At 41.0% G+C, this 16,411-nt stretch overlaps 1 protein-coding gene across 4 annotated transcripts in view; it reads right to left on the bottom strand.

The window, feature by feature from the left end:
• Window positions 1-16,411, bottom strand: part of PLEKHA8 (pleckstrin homology domain containing A8) — a 75,175-nt gene that overhangs the window by 51,118 nt on the left and 7,646 nt on the right. For all 4 annotated transcript variants that reach the window (XR_006410473.3, XM_057304150.1, XM_026508611.4 and 1 more), the window contains exons 2-5: window positions 6,647-6,763; window positions 5,516-5,671; window positions 3,997-4,121; window positions 596-754 (exon numbers count right to left, since the gene is read on the bottom strand). Coding sequence is in view for 3 of the 4 variants with exons in the window: in XM_057304150.1 (XP_057160133.1) it covers window positions 596-754; window positions 3,997-4,121; window positions 5,516-5,671; window positions 6,647-6,763 (557 nt within the window). In the remaining variant the exon portion in view is untranslated. The remainder of the gene's footprint in view (window positions 1-595; window positions 755-3,996; window positions 4,122-5,515; window positions 5,672-6,646; window positions 6,764-16,411) is intronic.

The following is a 16,411-nucleotide window of genomic DNA, read 5'->3' as shown; positions in this document are numbered from 1 at the left end:
GGATTCAGGGAAGGAGAGATTACACACTGAAGGATGGGGAAGTGCTAACGAGGGGAAGGCAAGTGAGAACAGCATTCCTGGCACTGGGAAATGGTGCGAAGATGTCAGGGGAGCTATATGCAGTTAGCATGTTCAGCCAGGTAATGACAGAGCAAGAGGCTGGGGGTGTGGGAATGGGTCAAGAAGTTTTGACATTAACCTTTGGCAATGAGGGAGGCACTGAGAGGTTTAGGTAAAGCGGTCCAGTTTATACGTCATGAGCAGAAATACTGTTGGCTGCCTGGAAGAATTAGGCTGAAAGTAACTAGTTAGAAGGTCACCACAAATCTTGACAAGATTCACTGGACAAGGAGGCTGAAAGGAGTCTAGCTACATCAGAGACAGGTTTAGGTGGTAAAATTGCTAAAAATAAATGGATATGAAGGACTGAGGGCAGAAATATGTAAGTGGACATAAAGGGGAGGCTACTAAAAAAACGTCTTTCTCAGTCACCAAAGGGTGATAAGGATGACGGATAACATGGTTCACTACATCACTTTTTAACTTTTCAGCTTTTCGTTATGTCCTGCTGCTGCCAAGCTGAGCTGGCTTTTACCTTGTTGGACTTGAGCATGGCCAGCTGTGGTGAACCTGGGGGAGTGCGATAGAGTAGTTCGGAGGTGAAGGCTGTGTTTGCAATCTGCATGCATTCTTCCAAAGTCTTCAGAAAAGTATTGCAGGTTGATTTCAGCAGAGTTCCCACATCGATTCCTTCCTACAAAACAACAAAAGTGGAAGACGCCTTTACCTTGCCAAAAAAGGAGCCCAATGGTGGAATGTCCTTAGAGGTTTTTATCCACAATGTAGTAATAATGTACCCACCTATTTTGCTGGACAAATATGTACATCATTTACAAAAGGAAAATACTGAGTCAACTTTATCTACTAACCCTATATAAGCCTCCCTCTGACCCTTCACACTCTCCCCCCACTGTTCCAGCTGAAGGTAACAACTTCTTTCAATTCCACAGCATCACATGCTGGCACTGTGCCAGGTGCTGGGCAGAGCCCTCAGGGAGTTTCCAGTCTATAAGGGTGGCAGGCATGAAACAGGGAATCACATGGACTGAAGACCAGTGGAATCAATGGAAAAATGTCTCCCATTGCCTGAGTAAAAATGAGGTTCTAGAATAGAAGAAATAGAAACCATAAATCATTCATTATTTACTTTCAGAATGGGGTTTTTGTCTTTTGGTACAGATGAGTTTAAGAGCTTTTAACAACTGGAATTCTTTTGAATATCTAATCACCTTTTCTCCCAGTTATTTTACTTGTTTGGGGTGTTTTTCCTCTGAATATTGATATTAATAAGCTGTTCAGGAAACTGAGGCCACACCCTGATTAGACAGTATAGTGAACATATCTTAGTGGTATAAAAGAAACCAGACAGGGCCCAAGATGGAGTCGCTCATGCTAATAAGCCTCACATCAGCAAACCAACACTTCAGTTTCTATGCCTGATTGTCCCAAAAAAGGCAGGCCTAGGCCAACCAATCAGCACAAGTTACCTGACCCCGCTCCAAGACTTCCCTTTGCTCCACATGAAGAAAGTAACCCTGCTTTAATCAATAAGTTAACGCCCAGCAGAACTTCGTTGTTCCTGCTCACTTTGGTCTATAGCAATCTCTAGCCTCAAGGCTTTTTAGAGTTCTTTCTTATCTGCTAGATGAGATGTTGCCTGATTCATGAGTTGCTGAATAAAGCCAATAAGATTTTTAAAATTTACTCAGTTGAATTTTTCTCTTGTAAGAGTGGCCTCTATATTTTCTTCAACTTTGTACTTCTAACGAGCTAGCCGGTGATGTCACTGGTTATGGACCACTATGATTCTGACATCAATTATGTGTGGGTTTTCCCATACCACCAAGCAATTCTGACACCACCTGGGTGTCCTACAATTCAACTCAATTCTGATACTATTTCCCTGAAGACAGTGTCAGATCTCACAGGGCTGCTCCCCACCCCACACTTCAGATACCAGTGGCAAGCCCAGGCTGTCACTTGCACTTCTGACTGATCTGCTACAGATTGGAGGCTCTAACTCCCACCTTTCAGTTGATTGATTAATCTGCTAGAGCTGCTCACAGATTTCAGAGAAACATTTTACTAGTTACTAGATTGCCAGTTTATTATAAAAGGATACAACCCAGAAACAGATACATAGGACAAGGCACCTGGGAATGGCTCGGAACTTCTATGCTCTCTGAGCACGCCACTTTCCCCAAATCTCCATGTGCTCACCAACTCAGGAACTCTCTGAACCTTGTTCTTTGGGTTATGGAGGCTACACTGCAGACATGATTGATGAAATCATTAGCCATTGGGATTAAACTCAATCATCGGCCTCTCTTCCTTACCAGGAGATGAGAGTGGGGTGGGTGAGTGGGTCAGAAAGTTCCAACCCTCTAATCGCAAGGTTGGGTCTTGGGTCAACCAGCCCCCATCCTTAGGTACTTTCCAAAAGTTGCCTCGTTAACATAACAAAAGACAACTTTATCATTCTCATCACAGGAAATTCCAAGGGTTTTAGGAGCTCCGCCAAATATATATTTCTTATGAAGACCAAATATATATTTCTTAATATAAATCACAATATCTCAGCCACAGTTTCATTAGCAAGTTCCCAGGGCACTCTCAACATCTTCTTGGATTAAAAATTGCTATGTTCACATTTTCCCTTCCCCGTTAGGTCAGGGCTTCTCTACCTTGGCACAACTGACATGGGGGGCTGAGTAATTTTGGGAGTGGGAGACGTCAGTGGGGGAGCTCTCCTGCCTACTGCAGGATGTGAAGCAGCACCCTAGTCTCCATACAGTAGATGCCAATAGCACGCCTTCAGTCGTGACAACCAAAAATGTCTCCAAACACTGCCAAATGTCTCCTGAGGGGCAAAACTGCTCTGGGCTGAGAGTCACTGCTCTGAATGGCAAGCGTCCCAAGAGCAGGACTGAAATGTTTTTTTGGTATCCCTCTCCTCCCCCCTCCCAGCATAGTGTCTTATACACAACAGGCAGTTGCTGAATGAGTAAGAGGGCCCAAAAGGAAGTGAATGAAAGTGAGTTAAATCACCCTTATAGGAAAAACTGAAAGCACATATACCACTAGCAGCATAATGTTCTTCTACTACAACCATTAATTAGAATCCATAGATTCTTCATTTCATAGGCATTGTTGTTCAGATTATAACTACTCTGAGAATAGAGCAGAGACCCTCCCTGAGTAGTATGAGCCACTCAACACACAGACTAACACCAGATAGATCTTTTAATACATGTTTTAGGATGAGTAAATGACAACTTTATTAATAAACATTAAAAACTGCAATCCTTACTGACAATGGGCAGGGAAAAAAAGCTGTGTCTCCATCTTTGAAAGCATTACTCTATACTAAAGCACAATTACTATGTCACCAATAAAATTCTGTTACAGGGGTACTTGGCTGGCTTAGTCCATAGAGCATGCAACTCTTGATCTCTGGATGGTGAGTTCAAGCCCCATGCTGGGTGTGGAGCTTACTAAAAAAATAAATAAATAGGTAAATAAAATCTTGTTACAGTCTCATCAAGGATGACAGGTACACATTATTGATAGACATGATGTTGGCATGTGAGTAGCCACACCTGCAGAAATAGCTGTGCTAGACAGGTAAGGCTGTATTTATAAAGTGATGAAAAGTGGGGAGAAACATATTTTAGTATATCAGCTAGGCTAATGGCACCAATGTTAAAGGTTCCAAATGTTTATCAACTAATTAATCCTGAATTCATTCCATGAAGGAAAACTATATGCTTCCATATGCTGAAATGCACACATTTCTTCTCTTTGTTGAATTTTGTTACTTTTTTTCTCCAAAAAATAGTAAACTCCAAAATAGTCAAGGACTGTGCGAGAGTAATCATAACCTGTAAGCAACATCTGCTGCTACTTTTCCTGTCATTAAGACAAATAATATTTTACCTCAGAATTGGACACACCAGTTGTGGTCACTTCTTTTGTTTTATCTACTTGCTGAACAAGGAGGTCACAGTAGAGTCTTAGTTCCGACATTTTGGTTTTCAAGTTTTCAGTGTTTTCAGCAAACTCTAAATAACAAAATGATGATAATGTAATTACCAGGACGAATAAGCAATTTACTAGTTAGCGTACCATAGAGTGGAATATATAACCTATATCTAAAGTCAGATGTTTATGGTATGCATTATAGATACAATACATATGAAGATAATGGGGGCAAGAAAAACAGAAAAAGGAGATTTCTGGTCTTTTGTAACCTACATTATTTCTTGGGCCAACATACTGAATGATCACCAGTATAGGAAGAAGGATACAGCATACTTTTCAAACCCTCATGTCAGAACTGGGACCAGAGTCAAGGGTTCAGGGTTTTGGTTTCATCTGCTGCACAGTTTTCCCTATCTGTAAAATGGGGTCATAGCTATCTGCCTGCTATCAGTACCCAAAACTGGGAAACTGTTCTGTAACGTGCAATTACCACTAATAAGATGGCTCATTAACGCACAGAACTGGTCCAGCATGCCACCCATCAAGGCTAATGGCACCCTCGGTGCACCTGCTGCTCCCTCATTAGCACAGCACTCCAGCTACTCTGGCGCTGAGGGCTCAGCTAGTCATTATCACTTCTGGTTTTTTTCCCATGAAGAAGCTGCACGTTACAACCTGATCTGAGTCAAAGCTGACAGTGTCTAGAATATGCTCCCGATTTAGCATTAAAAAACAACCAAGGAAGAGGCCATTTTCCTGTGTCTACTTGCAGAGTTAAGCACATCTACCACACCTGTCATGAGAAAGAGGCCCCTGTCTCCTGCCAGACTCTTTCGGTGTATATACTGGGTCGAGGGCTGGGAAGGTGGCACTAGGGCTCAGGCAGTAAGCCCTCGCACTCCTCCCCCAGTCCACATAGAAAGTTGTGCTAGGGTTCTCAGGAGACCTAATGATGTTGAGTTAATGAGTATTAAGCAGTAGCAACCTGACAATTAAGTATCCATCCCGCCCCAGGGAAAAGGAGGGGAAAGCAGGGTGTTACTGCAGAAAGTACCCTGATTCAAGGCTTCTTTACCAAAGGTCAACTTTGTACCAGACTAGGTACTAAACACTTTCATATCATTACTAATCCTCATGGCAACCCTTATGTAGGTTATTCCCTCTTTTGAAAATGTGAGGAAGCTGAGGATTACAGAGATTAAGTGACCTACGTCTAAGTCAAAAAGCCAGTAACCTACAAAGCCACGATCTGAATCCAGTTGTATCTGGCTCCAAAGCCTGTGCTAGCTCTATTATGATATGCTAAGAGAAAAGAGTTAGATACAGGCTGTCGTTTAAATTCCAGAGGTATATGGAATTTGCATGATATAAAAAGCTGGCTAGATGGTCAGAGGCAAGATAACAAATATGAGAACCCAGAGATGCCAGTGGGTGATTCACAAGGTTCCCAGACCAGAGGACAATCAATACTTACCTTTTTCCTTCTGGGTCCTACTGTCGGTCAGGCAAGCCTTGGCTGACCCCAGGGCTACCAGCCACCGCTGTCTCTCAGCCACACTTCTGGCCTTCAGGTAGAAATACTGCTCCCCAGGGATTATCAGGTCCATGCGTGTGTTATCTACAGAATGAACTAGAAGCAAGGCAGAGGGAGGTCAGAAACCTACAAAAGCCCTATCTGGATAGCCTCCATCCCTCCCAAATTCTTGAGTTTAACTCACTACAGGCTTCTTCCAAGACAGGATGCTAGCTCTTACCACCTCCCCTAGTTTATTTATCTCTTCCTCGATGCCTCTGTTGATGAAGAGGAAAAACCCTGGCTGGCTCCAACGTATCACCAAGACTAAAAAAGAAGCACTCAATTCTCCTTATCGGAATAGAGACCGAATCTCTCTTTTGGCTTGTGTATGAAGTAATACTGCTCTGAGGCCAAAAATGCTTGCATGCCAACAAGTAAGGGTGCGCCTCTGTATCTTCTTGGGTTTACTGGAAAGCAATAAAGAACACAGTATTTTTCCTTTTCTACTGTCCTTCACAAGTTAGAGCAAAAGTGTGGGACCTTTGGGAGAAGAAATAAGCAAACCACACTCTCCTTCACCTCCCACCTGGCTGCAAAACACCCTTCTAATCTGTTTCTCTTCTAATCTGTTTCAGAGCTACATCTTCTCACCATGCCTCAAGATGCCCCCAAACCAAGAAGTAAAACCTATTTGTGGGTCTTTATGTGTTTGCTTGTTTTAAGTATGTGGTGGTGGTGAGAAGATCTGCGTGCATCCTGATCTAAACATAGAAGTGTTTGACACTGCAGTAAAAAAAAACTTAATAAGCTTTGCACATCGTCGCTGGCTTTAGGTGAGCAAGTGACTACAAAATGAGCATTAGATGTGTGGTGAAGCATACTGCTGTCATTTATTTTGACTACTTCTTCAACAACCTCCTTGTAAAAATTGGCTGCAGTTTTAGGTCTTATTTGCAAGGCTTTCTTTGGGACATAACACTATGTATCTTTGTACCATAAGAACGTCAGAGAAAGGCACGCAGAGGCCAATGCTCTTTTATGTGGGAGACAGAAAGAAAAAGAAAACCTACAGATCTGTTGGTTTCTCACCTTGAATTTCACAGACCGCCATTTGGATGCTCCCCTTGCAACCTTTCCAGGCATCTTCAGGAGAATCATAATAGGATAATATCCCCCCACAGAGAAGGAACCATCTAGGCTGCCAACCTGCAAATAAAAGCAAGAGCACGGTCTCAGTTACTGCCTGCATGGGAGGTGCCTCCCAGGACACAGGAAAGGAACCTGACAAAGGAGGCTGGGTCCCAGCTCCGAGGAGCTTAAATTCCAGGGGAAATTCTAAGGGAAAGAAGTAGGTTAGTAAATACCTGTATGCATGATCCCATTTTTTAAATTAAAAACAAACACCCACAGGGCATATATTTTTAGTCACAGAAGGATAGAAGAAGTCTGCAAGGATCAGGAACGTAGTGATGATTGTCTAGTTAACAGGATTATTGATGATTTTTATTTCCTTTTCCTTTAATACGGTACTAGTAATCTCTGGTTTTTAATTTTTTTTTTTTTAAAGATTTTATTTATTTATTCGACAGAGATAGAGACAGCCAGCGAGAGAGGGAACACAAGCAGGGGGAGTGGGAGAGGAAGAAGCAGGCTCATAGCAGAGGAGCCTGATGTGGGACTCGATCCCATAACGCCGGGATCACGCCCTGAGCCGAAGGCAGACGCTTAACCGCTGTGCCACCCAGGCGCCCCTGGTTTTTAATTTTTTTAAGATAAAAGATTATTGTTTCCTGGGCTTTGTTATCACACACTTGATCTCCTCTCCTCTGCTGAAGAAAAACGATCCCAAACTTAGAAATGAGGCAGAACATTACACTGCTCTGAAAGAGGACTTTAACCACTTCCATTTTGACCTCAGTCTACACTTTTTGATTAAGTTCTTCTTTTCCTGCTTATCTCTTTAACTCAGGCAAAAGACCCCACAGGCAAAGCATTCCCTGATAGAAACTGAAACTACTCCCTCAAACATTAACCACTGCCCTGATTTCAGCAAGACCTTGCACAACTGACCCAAGACAGTGATTGACCTGACCTTTACTGCCCAGCACACATACCCACCTTTGTTCCACATTTTCCTTATCTAAACCCAGGAGTATTTTCAGCACTTTGGACCATCTTTGAGACGTTAGCCTGCTGACTTCTTGGTGTTGGTCTCACTGAAATGCATTATTTTCTTGTTTCACCACCACTCGTCTCTCTGTCTTTGGATTTTGTCAGCAGCGAGGGGCTGAACCTGGCCTGTGAACCCCCACTGAGCCAGGTGTCGTTGCGCCCCGCTGCCCTGGCTACAGCCCTTTTGACGTCATACAGAGTTACAGAGTGTTAATAAGCCTGTGTAGGGGCATATGGGCCGTAGAAGGTAACTTTAACTTACTACTTAGTATTGATCCACTGAAATGGAATAATCTTAAAACATCCAAGGGCTTAACTACTTTTACTTTGGAGAATTTCAGGGGACAAACCATATTCGGTTGAAATATACTTCTTATCTAGTGCTCTTACCCAATCTATATTCTAGACAAACCAAACTTATTTTCTGCTTCTGGGATATTGCCTGAGCTGGATCTTTTTTCTAAAATGTCATCTCTGACTATTTCTACATAAGCCTTGTCAGAGTCCTCAGTCGGATATATATTTTTCTTTCTCTGAAATGCTATAGCCTTTTAGGGATACATTCTTCTGATGAGACTCTTCTGTGGCTGAGGCAGACAGAGAGATGGCCAGTAGGAGCTTTGAGCACAGCCCTGGGGGCTGCTTACGGACAGATGTTTGATGCCTGATTCACACAAATCAAAAGGCTTGAGACTCAAGAAGAGCTATGCTTCAGTCCGGGTCAGAAAGCAGGGAAAGACCAATGTCCCAGCTCAGTCAGGCAGGAGGAGTTCCCTCTTTCTTAGCCTTTTTATTCTGTTTAGGTCTTTAACTGATTGGATTAGACCCACTCATATTAGGGAAGGCAATCTACTTTACTCGACCAATTCAAATGTCAATCCCATCCAGAAACATCCTCACAGGCACAGCCAGAAAGATGTCTAGCCAGATATCCAGGAACCCCATGGCCCAGGCAAACTGACACATAAAATTAATCATCACACACCATCAATTTGAAGACGTACCATTATTTTATGTAACACAAGAAAAAAAAAAAAAACCTGCCCATTAAACAATGACATGGTGCTGATTCTAAGATGCTTCCTGATTTCAGTGGTTGAAATGTGAAAAAATATCTACAAATTGAAAAAATGTGGCCCTAAACTAGGTATATCTTACAGTATTCTGAAAAAAGTTAAACAGCTCCCCCCACCACACACACACACAAAACACAGCTGCAGGTAAGTTTTGAAAGCAGATGGTAAACTGTAATAGCAACCGAAACACCACCTTCCCTGTGATGGGTTCTACGTTTACTTAGAAGTTATAATTACACTAGGGGAAGTTCTATATATCATTATTTTATCCCGTAGTTTGTAACTATAAAAACCATGACCAAGAATAACTTTTCTTTAAAGCATAAAGTTACAGGATTTTCAGAAGGCACATTAAGAGGCCACAGAAGTCTCATTCCCATTATATGAAATTTACAGGCAGAGCAATGGAGAGTCTAGCGTGGGACTGGGACACACCGCTCTTTCATTATGGCCAGTCCTAGGAGGCCCAGATACAGCTCAGAAATAACTGTATGAGAAACGAGGCAAGAATGAAGAGGCCATTAATCCATTTCCTGTTTTAAATTAATCTGCAGTTACCTTGACTGATGTGACAGTTAATTTTATGTATCAACTTGATGGGCTGAGGGATGCCCAGATAGCTGATAAAACGCTATTTCTAGGTATGTCTGTGAGGATATCTCCGGCAGAGATAGGCATTTGAATCAGCAGATTGTGTAAAGATTGCCCTCACCACTGCAGGTGGGCATCATCCAATCCACTGAGGGCCTGAGGAGAACAAAGGCAGAGGAATGGAGAATTTGTTCTCTCTTTGAACTGAGACATCCATCTTCTCCTGCCTTAGGACACTGGTGCTCCTGGTTCTCCAGGTTGCAGACCCAGATCAGGACCTATACCATCCATTTCTCCAATTCTCAGGCCCTTGAACTCATACCAAACTGTATCACCAGCTTTCTTGGTTCTCCAGCTTGCCAATAGCAGATCACGGGACTTCTCAGTCTCCATAACTGCAAAAGCCAAGTCTTATAATAAAACCCTTCATGTATTATATATACATACACACACGTGTGTGTGTGGTGTATACAATTCTGTATACTATTGGATCTGTTTTTCTAGAGAAACCTTACTAACACACTTGGAAATGATAAAATATTCAAGGTAACAAAAGAGCAGATGAAAACTGTGGGTGTAACCAGTCCCTACTCTCTTAGATTACCACTAGATGAATCTTCCTGTCCAACCCCCACTCCTTTTTTTGGCCATTCTGTATTGGAGATGGAATGTGGTGTCAGCCAAACTCCCCACCTGGAAGGATTAGACAAGAAACTTCAATGAGCAGAGAAAAGTTTTATCTTTTATAAGCTGCCCCTGACAGGGATGGGTAGGGGAATAAAAGTATTTAAATGCCAATTTCACATACTTTGCATTATCCTGGATTATTTCACTACCGAAGGTATAGTGGACATTTATTTTTGGCAACCTGGCATCCACCCTCCACATTTCTGTTACTGAAAATCTCCTTTTCCGTACTCTATCCATGTAGTTGGGTGGGGCTGACCAGCTCCAGGGGGACATGTGATTCAGGCTTAAATGGAGCTTCACATCCCCTGTCCTCAATGATACACTCCACAACAGGCAAGTGACCCAACCAAAGATAAACTTGGGACTCTTGCTGGGTCTGGACAAAGGAGGAAAGAAATGGAGACTCTCTTTTTTCTTTGGTCTTGAAGATGTTTGCCTGGAGCTGCCAGCAGTCATTCAGCCACCACATGGGACCTAAATATGATTCACACACAAAGGGAATGGGTGTGGCAGGACTTGAGGGAGGCAGGGAAAGGATGAAAATCCAGATGACAGTTTTGAACACCATTCACAATAAGACCATGTTATAACCATAGATAAGATAGATACCCACTGAACTTTTCAGGTAAGTGAGCTTAAAAAAAAAAAAAAAAAAAAAGTGAGCCAATGAATATCCTTTTTTTTTTTTTACTTCAAGCCTGAGTTAAGTTTTTTCCTAAATAAAAGAACATTAAATATCACATGATCAACTTCACTAAATATAAAAAAAAGCAAAAAGCACTTGACAAAAATCTAACACCCTTTCATAATAAAAATTCTCAACCAACTAGGAATAGAAGGGAACCTCTTCACCCTAATAAAGGCACCTAAAACAACAACAACAACAACAAACCCCACAACTAACATCATACTTAATGACAAAAGACTGGATGCTCTTCCCCTGAGACAACATACAGATGCTTCCTCTCACCACTTCTATTCAACATTTTATTAGAGGTTCTAGCCAGGGCAATTAGGGTACAAAATGAAATAAAAGGTATCCATATTGGAAAGGAAGAAGCAAATCTACCTCTATTTGCAGACACACTCTTGTATATTTCAAAACAAAGCAAAAACCTAAGGAGTCCAATAAAAAAGACTATTAGAATAAATAAGTTGATTAGCAAGGTTGCAAGATAGAAGAGCACTATACAGATATCAATTGTATTGCTATACAGTTGCAATGAACTGAAAATGAAATTAAGTAGACAGTTCCTTTTAAAATAACATCAAAGAGAGTAAGATACTTAGGAGTAAACTCAACAAAAGAAGTATAAAACTTATACTCTGAAAACTGTAAAACATTTTTCAAAGAAATTGAAGATTTGAACATCATTATTCTAAAACCGTTACCCGCTTGGTCTTTTCTCACATAGTGCAATGTCTTTCTATACTTAATTGATAGCAACTGTTTGCAAAATGCACTTTTTTCAGCTCAACTAATTGTTGAACAATATCTATTTTTTCAATGAGCATAATTTTCTTGATAAAAATGTACATATATTTGGTTCTAAAATAGCATAGCTCATGGTAATTTATACTATATTTTCTTCCTTTTTTATTTCACAACTACCATTTTTAAATCAGAATTTCTAGAGATGTTCTTATTCCTTTAAAGATCCAAACCAAAAAGTGATTACTTGTGAGTCATACCTATGTCTAAAAAATACCGTAGCTTCCTTTTTTTACTCAGCACCCTTGTGATAAGTAACTCATCCAAACATTTCACTAAGGAAAAAAAAAAAGGTACTCCATTAAAAAAGACACTTTACTTCTTTTTTTCCCCAAGATTTTATTTTAAGTAACTCCACCCCCATCATGAGGCTCCAACTCACGACCCCAAGATCAAGAGTCACACACTCTACCGATTGAGCCAGCCAGGCATCCTGACACTTAAATTCTTAAAAATATTTTAAAATTTACATGTAGTGAAATTTTTTATTCGGTTAACAGTTTTGAGTTTTGATAAATGCATAATCTTCTAACAATCACCATAATAAAGATACAGAAAAATTCCATTACCCTTCCCTCAAAATTCCCTTGTGCTGCCCCTTTGTAGTCAAGCCCTCTTCCCACACTTTTCCCCTGGCCGACCACTGTTGTCTTTTCATTTTAAGTTGAAAATATTTCCCAATTTTCTTGGAGACTTCCTCTTGATCCACGGGTTACTCAGAAATACACTGTTTAATTTCCTAATATTTGGGGATTTCCCACATCTTTCTGTCATTGATTTCTAGTTTATTTCTGTTAAAGACAAGGGCATTCTTTTCAATTGGGCAGTTTCTACTACAGCCCAGAACATGGTTGATCTTAGTGAATGTCCCACGTGCATCTGAACAAAAAAAATGCAGTAGGGGTGCCTGGGCAGCCGGCTCAGTGGTTAAGCAGCTGCCTTCAGCTGGGGTCATGGTCCAGGGGTCCTTGGATCCAGCCCCAAGTCCAGCTCCCTGCTTAAGGGTAACCTGCCTCTCCGTCTGCCTCTCCCCCTGCTCATGCTCACCCTCTCTCTCAAATAAATAAATAAATAAATCTTTTTAAAAAAGAAAAAAAAATGCAGCATTCAGCTGTTGTTTGAGGGATTACTCTACAAATGTCAATTAGGTCAAGTTGGTTGATAGTGTTCTTTATCTTTGGATGATTTACTGTCTACTTGTTCTATGGATTGAAGAGAGAAGAATGTTGAAGTTTCCAGAGATAATTGTGGATTTACTTCTCCTTTCGGTTCTACCAATTTTTTTTTCTCTGTTCCCTTAAGACTGGAAAATTTCTATTGACTTATCCTCAAGCTCACTGATTCTTTTCTGTGTCGTCTATATTCTACTGAGCCCATCTACTGAGTGATTTAAAAAAAATTATATTATACTTCTTAGTGCTAAAATGTCCATTTCGTCCTTCTCAGTATTTTATATTTCTCTGCTAAGAATCTGTGTCTTTCCATTTGTTTCAAGAGTGTTCACCTTTACCATGGTGGTTGTTCTGTCTTCCCTTCCCAGTCTGCTTGCTATTATTTACTTTTCAGAGTTCTCAGGTAGTTGCTTGAGTACTTTGTTCAGTTTTTAGTTGTAATCAGTGGGAAAGAGGCTACAGTGAACTCATTCCATCTTAGCCCAATAACAACATTCTTATATAGAACTAGTAGGATACCCACTAAGTGAAATGTCTACCTCGTGCTAAGGTACATCACTCTGCATATAAACCCATCATAGTTTCTTCAGAATTTCTGCCAATTAGATTAGATGTTATGGGAAACCAGAAGTTTACAATCTTATTGTTTAACAGGAAAAAAAAAAAAACAAGATAAAAAAAACATTAACATGTTGTGAATTTTTAAAAGTCCCTAATGAAATAATGTTGTGTAGAAAAGCAGAAAAACGCAAGAAGGGGCTTCTTATCTCTTATAGAAAATTAAGCTAAGGGGCACCTGGGTGGCTCAGTCAGTTAAGCGTCTGTCTTCAGCTCAGGTCATGATCCCAGGGTCCTGGGATCGAGTCCCAAGTTGGGCTCCCCACTCAGTGGGGAGTCTACTTCCTTTCTCTCTGACCCTGCCCCTGCTCCGCTCTCTCTTGCACTCACTCTCTCTCAAATAAAAAAACAAAATCTTGAAAAAAAAGAAAAGAAAAGAAAATTAAGCTAAACGTAAAGAAAAAAAATGAAGGTGCTTTTTCATAAACCATAAGAGGTAAAAACTAGTGACCATAATCACACAGGAACAGAAGCAGCAAAAACCTGAATGAGCCTCTAACTTCTTTCAGCTTTATTTTCCTTTTCTACAGAATTACATCATGAGTCTATCAGTCTCTTCCAGCTTTCAAAACCTGTAAACCTCTATCTTAATTCAAAGTAACAGGAAAGTCAATTCTTTTGCAGAATCTATTTTAAGAGAAAGTAATGTCAAGAAAATAAAAGGAGACTGAATTTCTTCATAGGAGTAACAATCTTTGTGAAGTGGTGATCAAGACTTAATTTATTCACCATAAAATTATGGTTGCTGTATTCATAGTCCATATATATTATATAATGGTTACACTACAGTATATTATGAACGTTTTACAGATATGTTAAAGGTGAGAAAACCTACCATTTTTACACTAAAGGAAAGCACAGTTACTGACCCCTGACTGCTATAGTCCTGGTGTTTTCCACACCCAGCTGTGGGTGCTCAGCCATATTTCACCTCATCAGAGCCCTCCCCCACAACTCAGCTTCCCTCTGGGAGCTTCAGACAGGACAGGGGATAACAAGGCTGTGGGCTCCTCCACCAGGTCACTCATAAGACCTTTGTTGCAGCTGGGAAGGAGGGAAGAAGAGACATCCTTAACAGTAAGAGATAATAACCAAGCATTAACTAAATTATAGGTTCCTCAATTTACCATTAATTAATTCACTAAGCATTTTTTGAGCACTTATAATTTGCCAGGCTTAGGGATTTAGAGAAAAGAAGATCCCAGCCTTCAAAGAGTAATAGTCTATTGAGGAGTCAGACATGCAGATGGTGGGGAGACTATAATTACAAAATATCATATAAATTCTCTTCTGTTGAGCCTGCTGTAAGTCACCTCTGCTGTGTGCTCTGGGCTATCAAACTAGGTATTTGTTATATTTACTTGTTCTGGGCAATGATTCTCATATATGTCCCACCATCACCTTACTCAAGAACATAGTCATGAAACTGGTTCAAGTTCAGACTCATAACATCTAGAATTATCATCTTGAGCATGTTACTTAAGTCCTCTGGGCATTATTTTCCAATTTATAAATGAGAGAGATGGACTAAACTGAATAATTAAGGTTTAACATGTCATCTTCCTTCTGACTATAACATCACTTTTAACAAACCCAGCATCCTCTTTCTATCCTAGCTCTAAACCTGAGGGCCACTTCTGCCCCATCCCTCCAGGTCAGTCCCTAAGTCTTTCCCAATTGCCCTCATTTTCACTCTTGGATTCAACACTATACCGTGCCTATGCTGAGGCATATGGTATAAAATCATGGGAAGGACATGAAGTTGGAGAGACCTGGCTCAAGACTTAATTGCTGTGCAATTTTTTTTTTTTTTTTAAAGATTTATTTGAGAGAGAGAGAGAAACCCAAGCAGACTTCTTGCTGAGCGCAGAGCCTCACACAGGGCTCAACCCTGAGATCAGACTTGAGGCAACACCTAGAGCTGGGACACTCAACCGACTATGCCACCCAGGCGCCCCATGCTGTGTGATTCTATGTTAATCATTTACATCATTTACCTTAAAAGCCTTGGTTTATTCATCTGTGATATGGAGGATACTGCCTCCCTTTTCCCCTTTTGTCGTCATCTCCTCCTGTATTTCAGCTTTCCCTCCTCCCTTATCATGTTTTAGACAGCTAAATCTTCCTTATATGCTGTTTTTACCCGTTCTTCCTTCCTATTCAGAAACCCCAAGTGACTCCCTACCAACTAAAAACTCTCAGGCTTGACTTGGCTTAACCCAATAACACCCCAGTATTTCCTCCTGCTCTCAGGACAGAACTCTCCTTTTTAGTATGGCTGATTTCCTCATGGAGGGTCGCTTCTGTTCCCTCACCTTCCCCTTCTGTCCAGGTTTATTCCACCCACCTATTGGTCCCACCTCTTCCATGAAGTTTTCCCTGACCACTCCTGAAAAAGGATTCCTAGATTTTCCTTTTCTTTCCCCTCCTTTCCCTTCCCATCCATCTTCCTTCCTTCCTCCCTCCTTCCCATCTTCCCTTCCTCTCTTTCTCTCTCCCTTCCTTCTTTTTAGGATTCCTATATTTTTCTTGACCAAGGTATGCCTGTCTCCTTGGACCAGTTTTACACCTTACTCATATTATTTCTTCTCTGTATCATTTCTGGGTATTTACACAGGCCTCAGAAAATGAAGGGCTGGTCTCCATCCAAGTTGCATATATTGGCCAGTTGAGGCAGAAAAGCAAAAGGACATGTGTGATGTCAACCTGGACAACCAAAGACTTTAACATTCCAGCCTGTCAGGGTTGCCCCAAATTTGCCTTTAAAATTCCAATAAAGACAGTGGAGGGTGATAGGTAACGGCTAACTACACCTAGGGACCAGCTATATGCAATGTGGTTCTTCTAATCCTTGTCAAGCCAGCCTTGAAACAACCACGTAAAGGCTTAAGGGTCAAAATCATGAATTTTGAAGGACATTTTTCATAGTTAAGAAGGATATCCACTAGACTATGATCGCCTTGAGAACAGGATCATGTCTTACTCAAAACAGTATCCCTAACGCCCACACAGGGTCTAGTAAGAAGCTGATACTTAGTGTTTC

The sequence above is a fragment of the Ursus arctos genome, unplaced genomic scaffold (genome assembly GCF_023065955.2).
Source record: "Ursus arctos isolate Adak ecotype North America unplaced genomic scaffold, UrsArc2.0 scaffold_3, whole genome shotgun sequence".
NCBI classification, from domain to species: domain Eukaryota; kingdom Metazoa; phylum Chordata; class Mammalia; order Carnivora; family Ursidae; genus Ursus; species Ursus arctos.
Note: the sequence above shows the minus strand (reverse complement) of the source record. Positions and strands in the feature narration are given on the sequence as shown.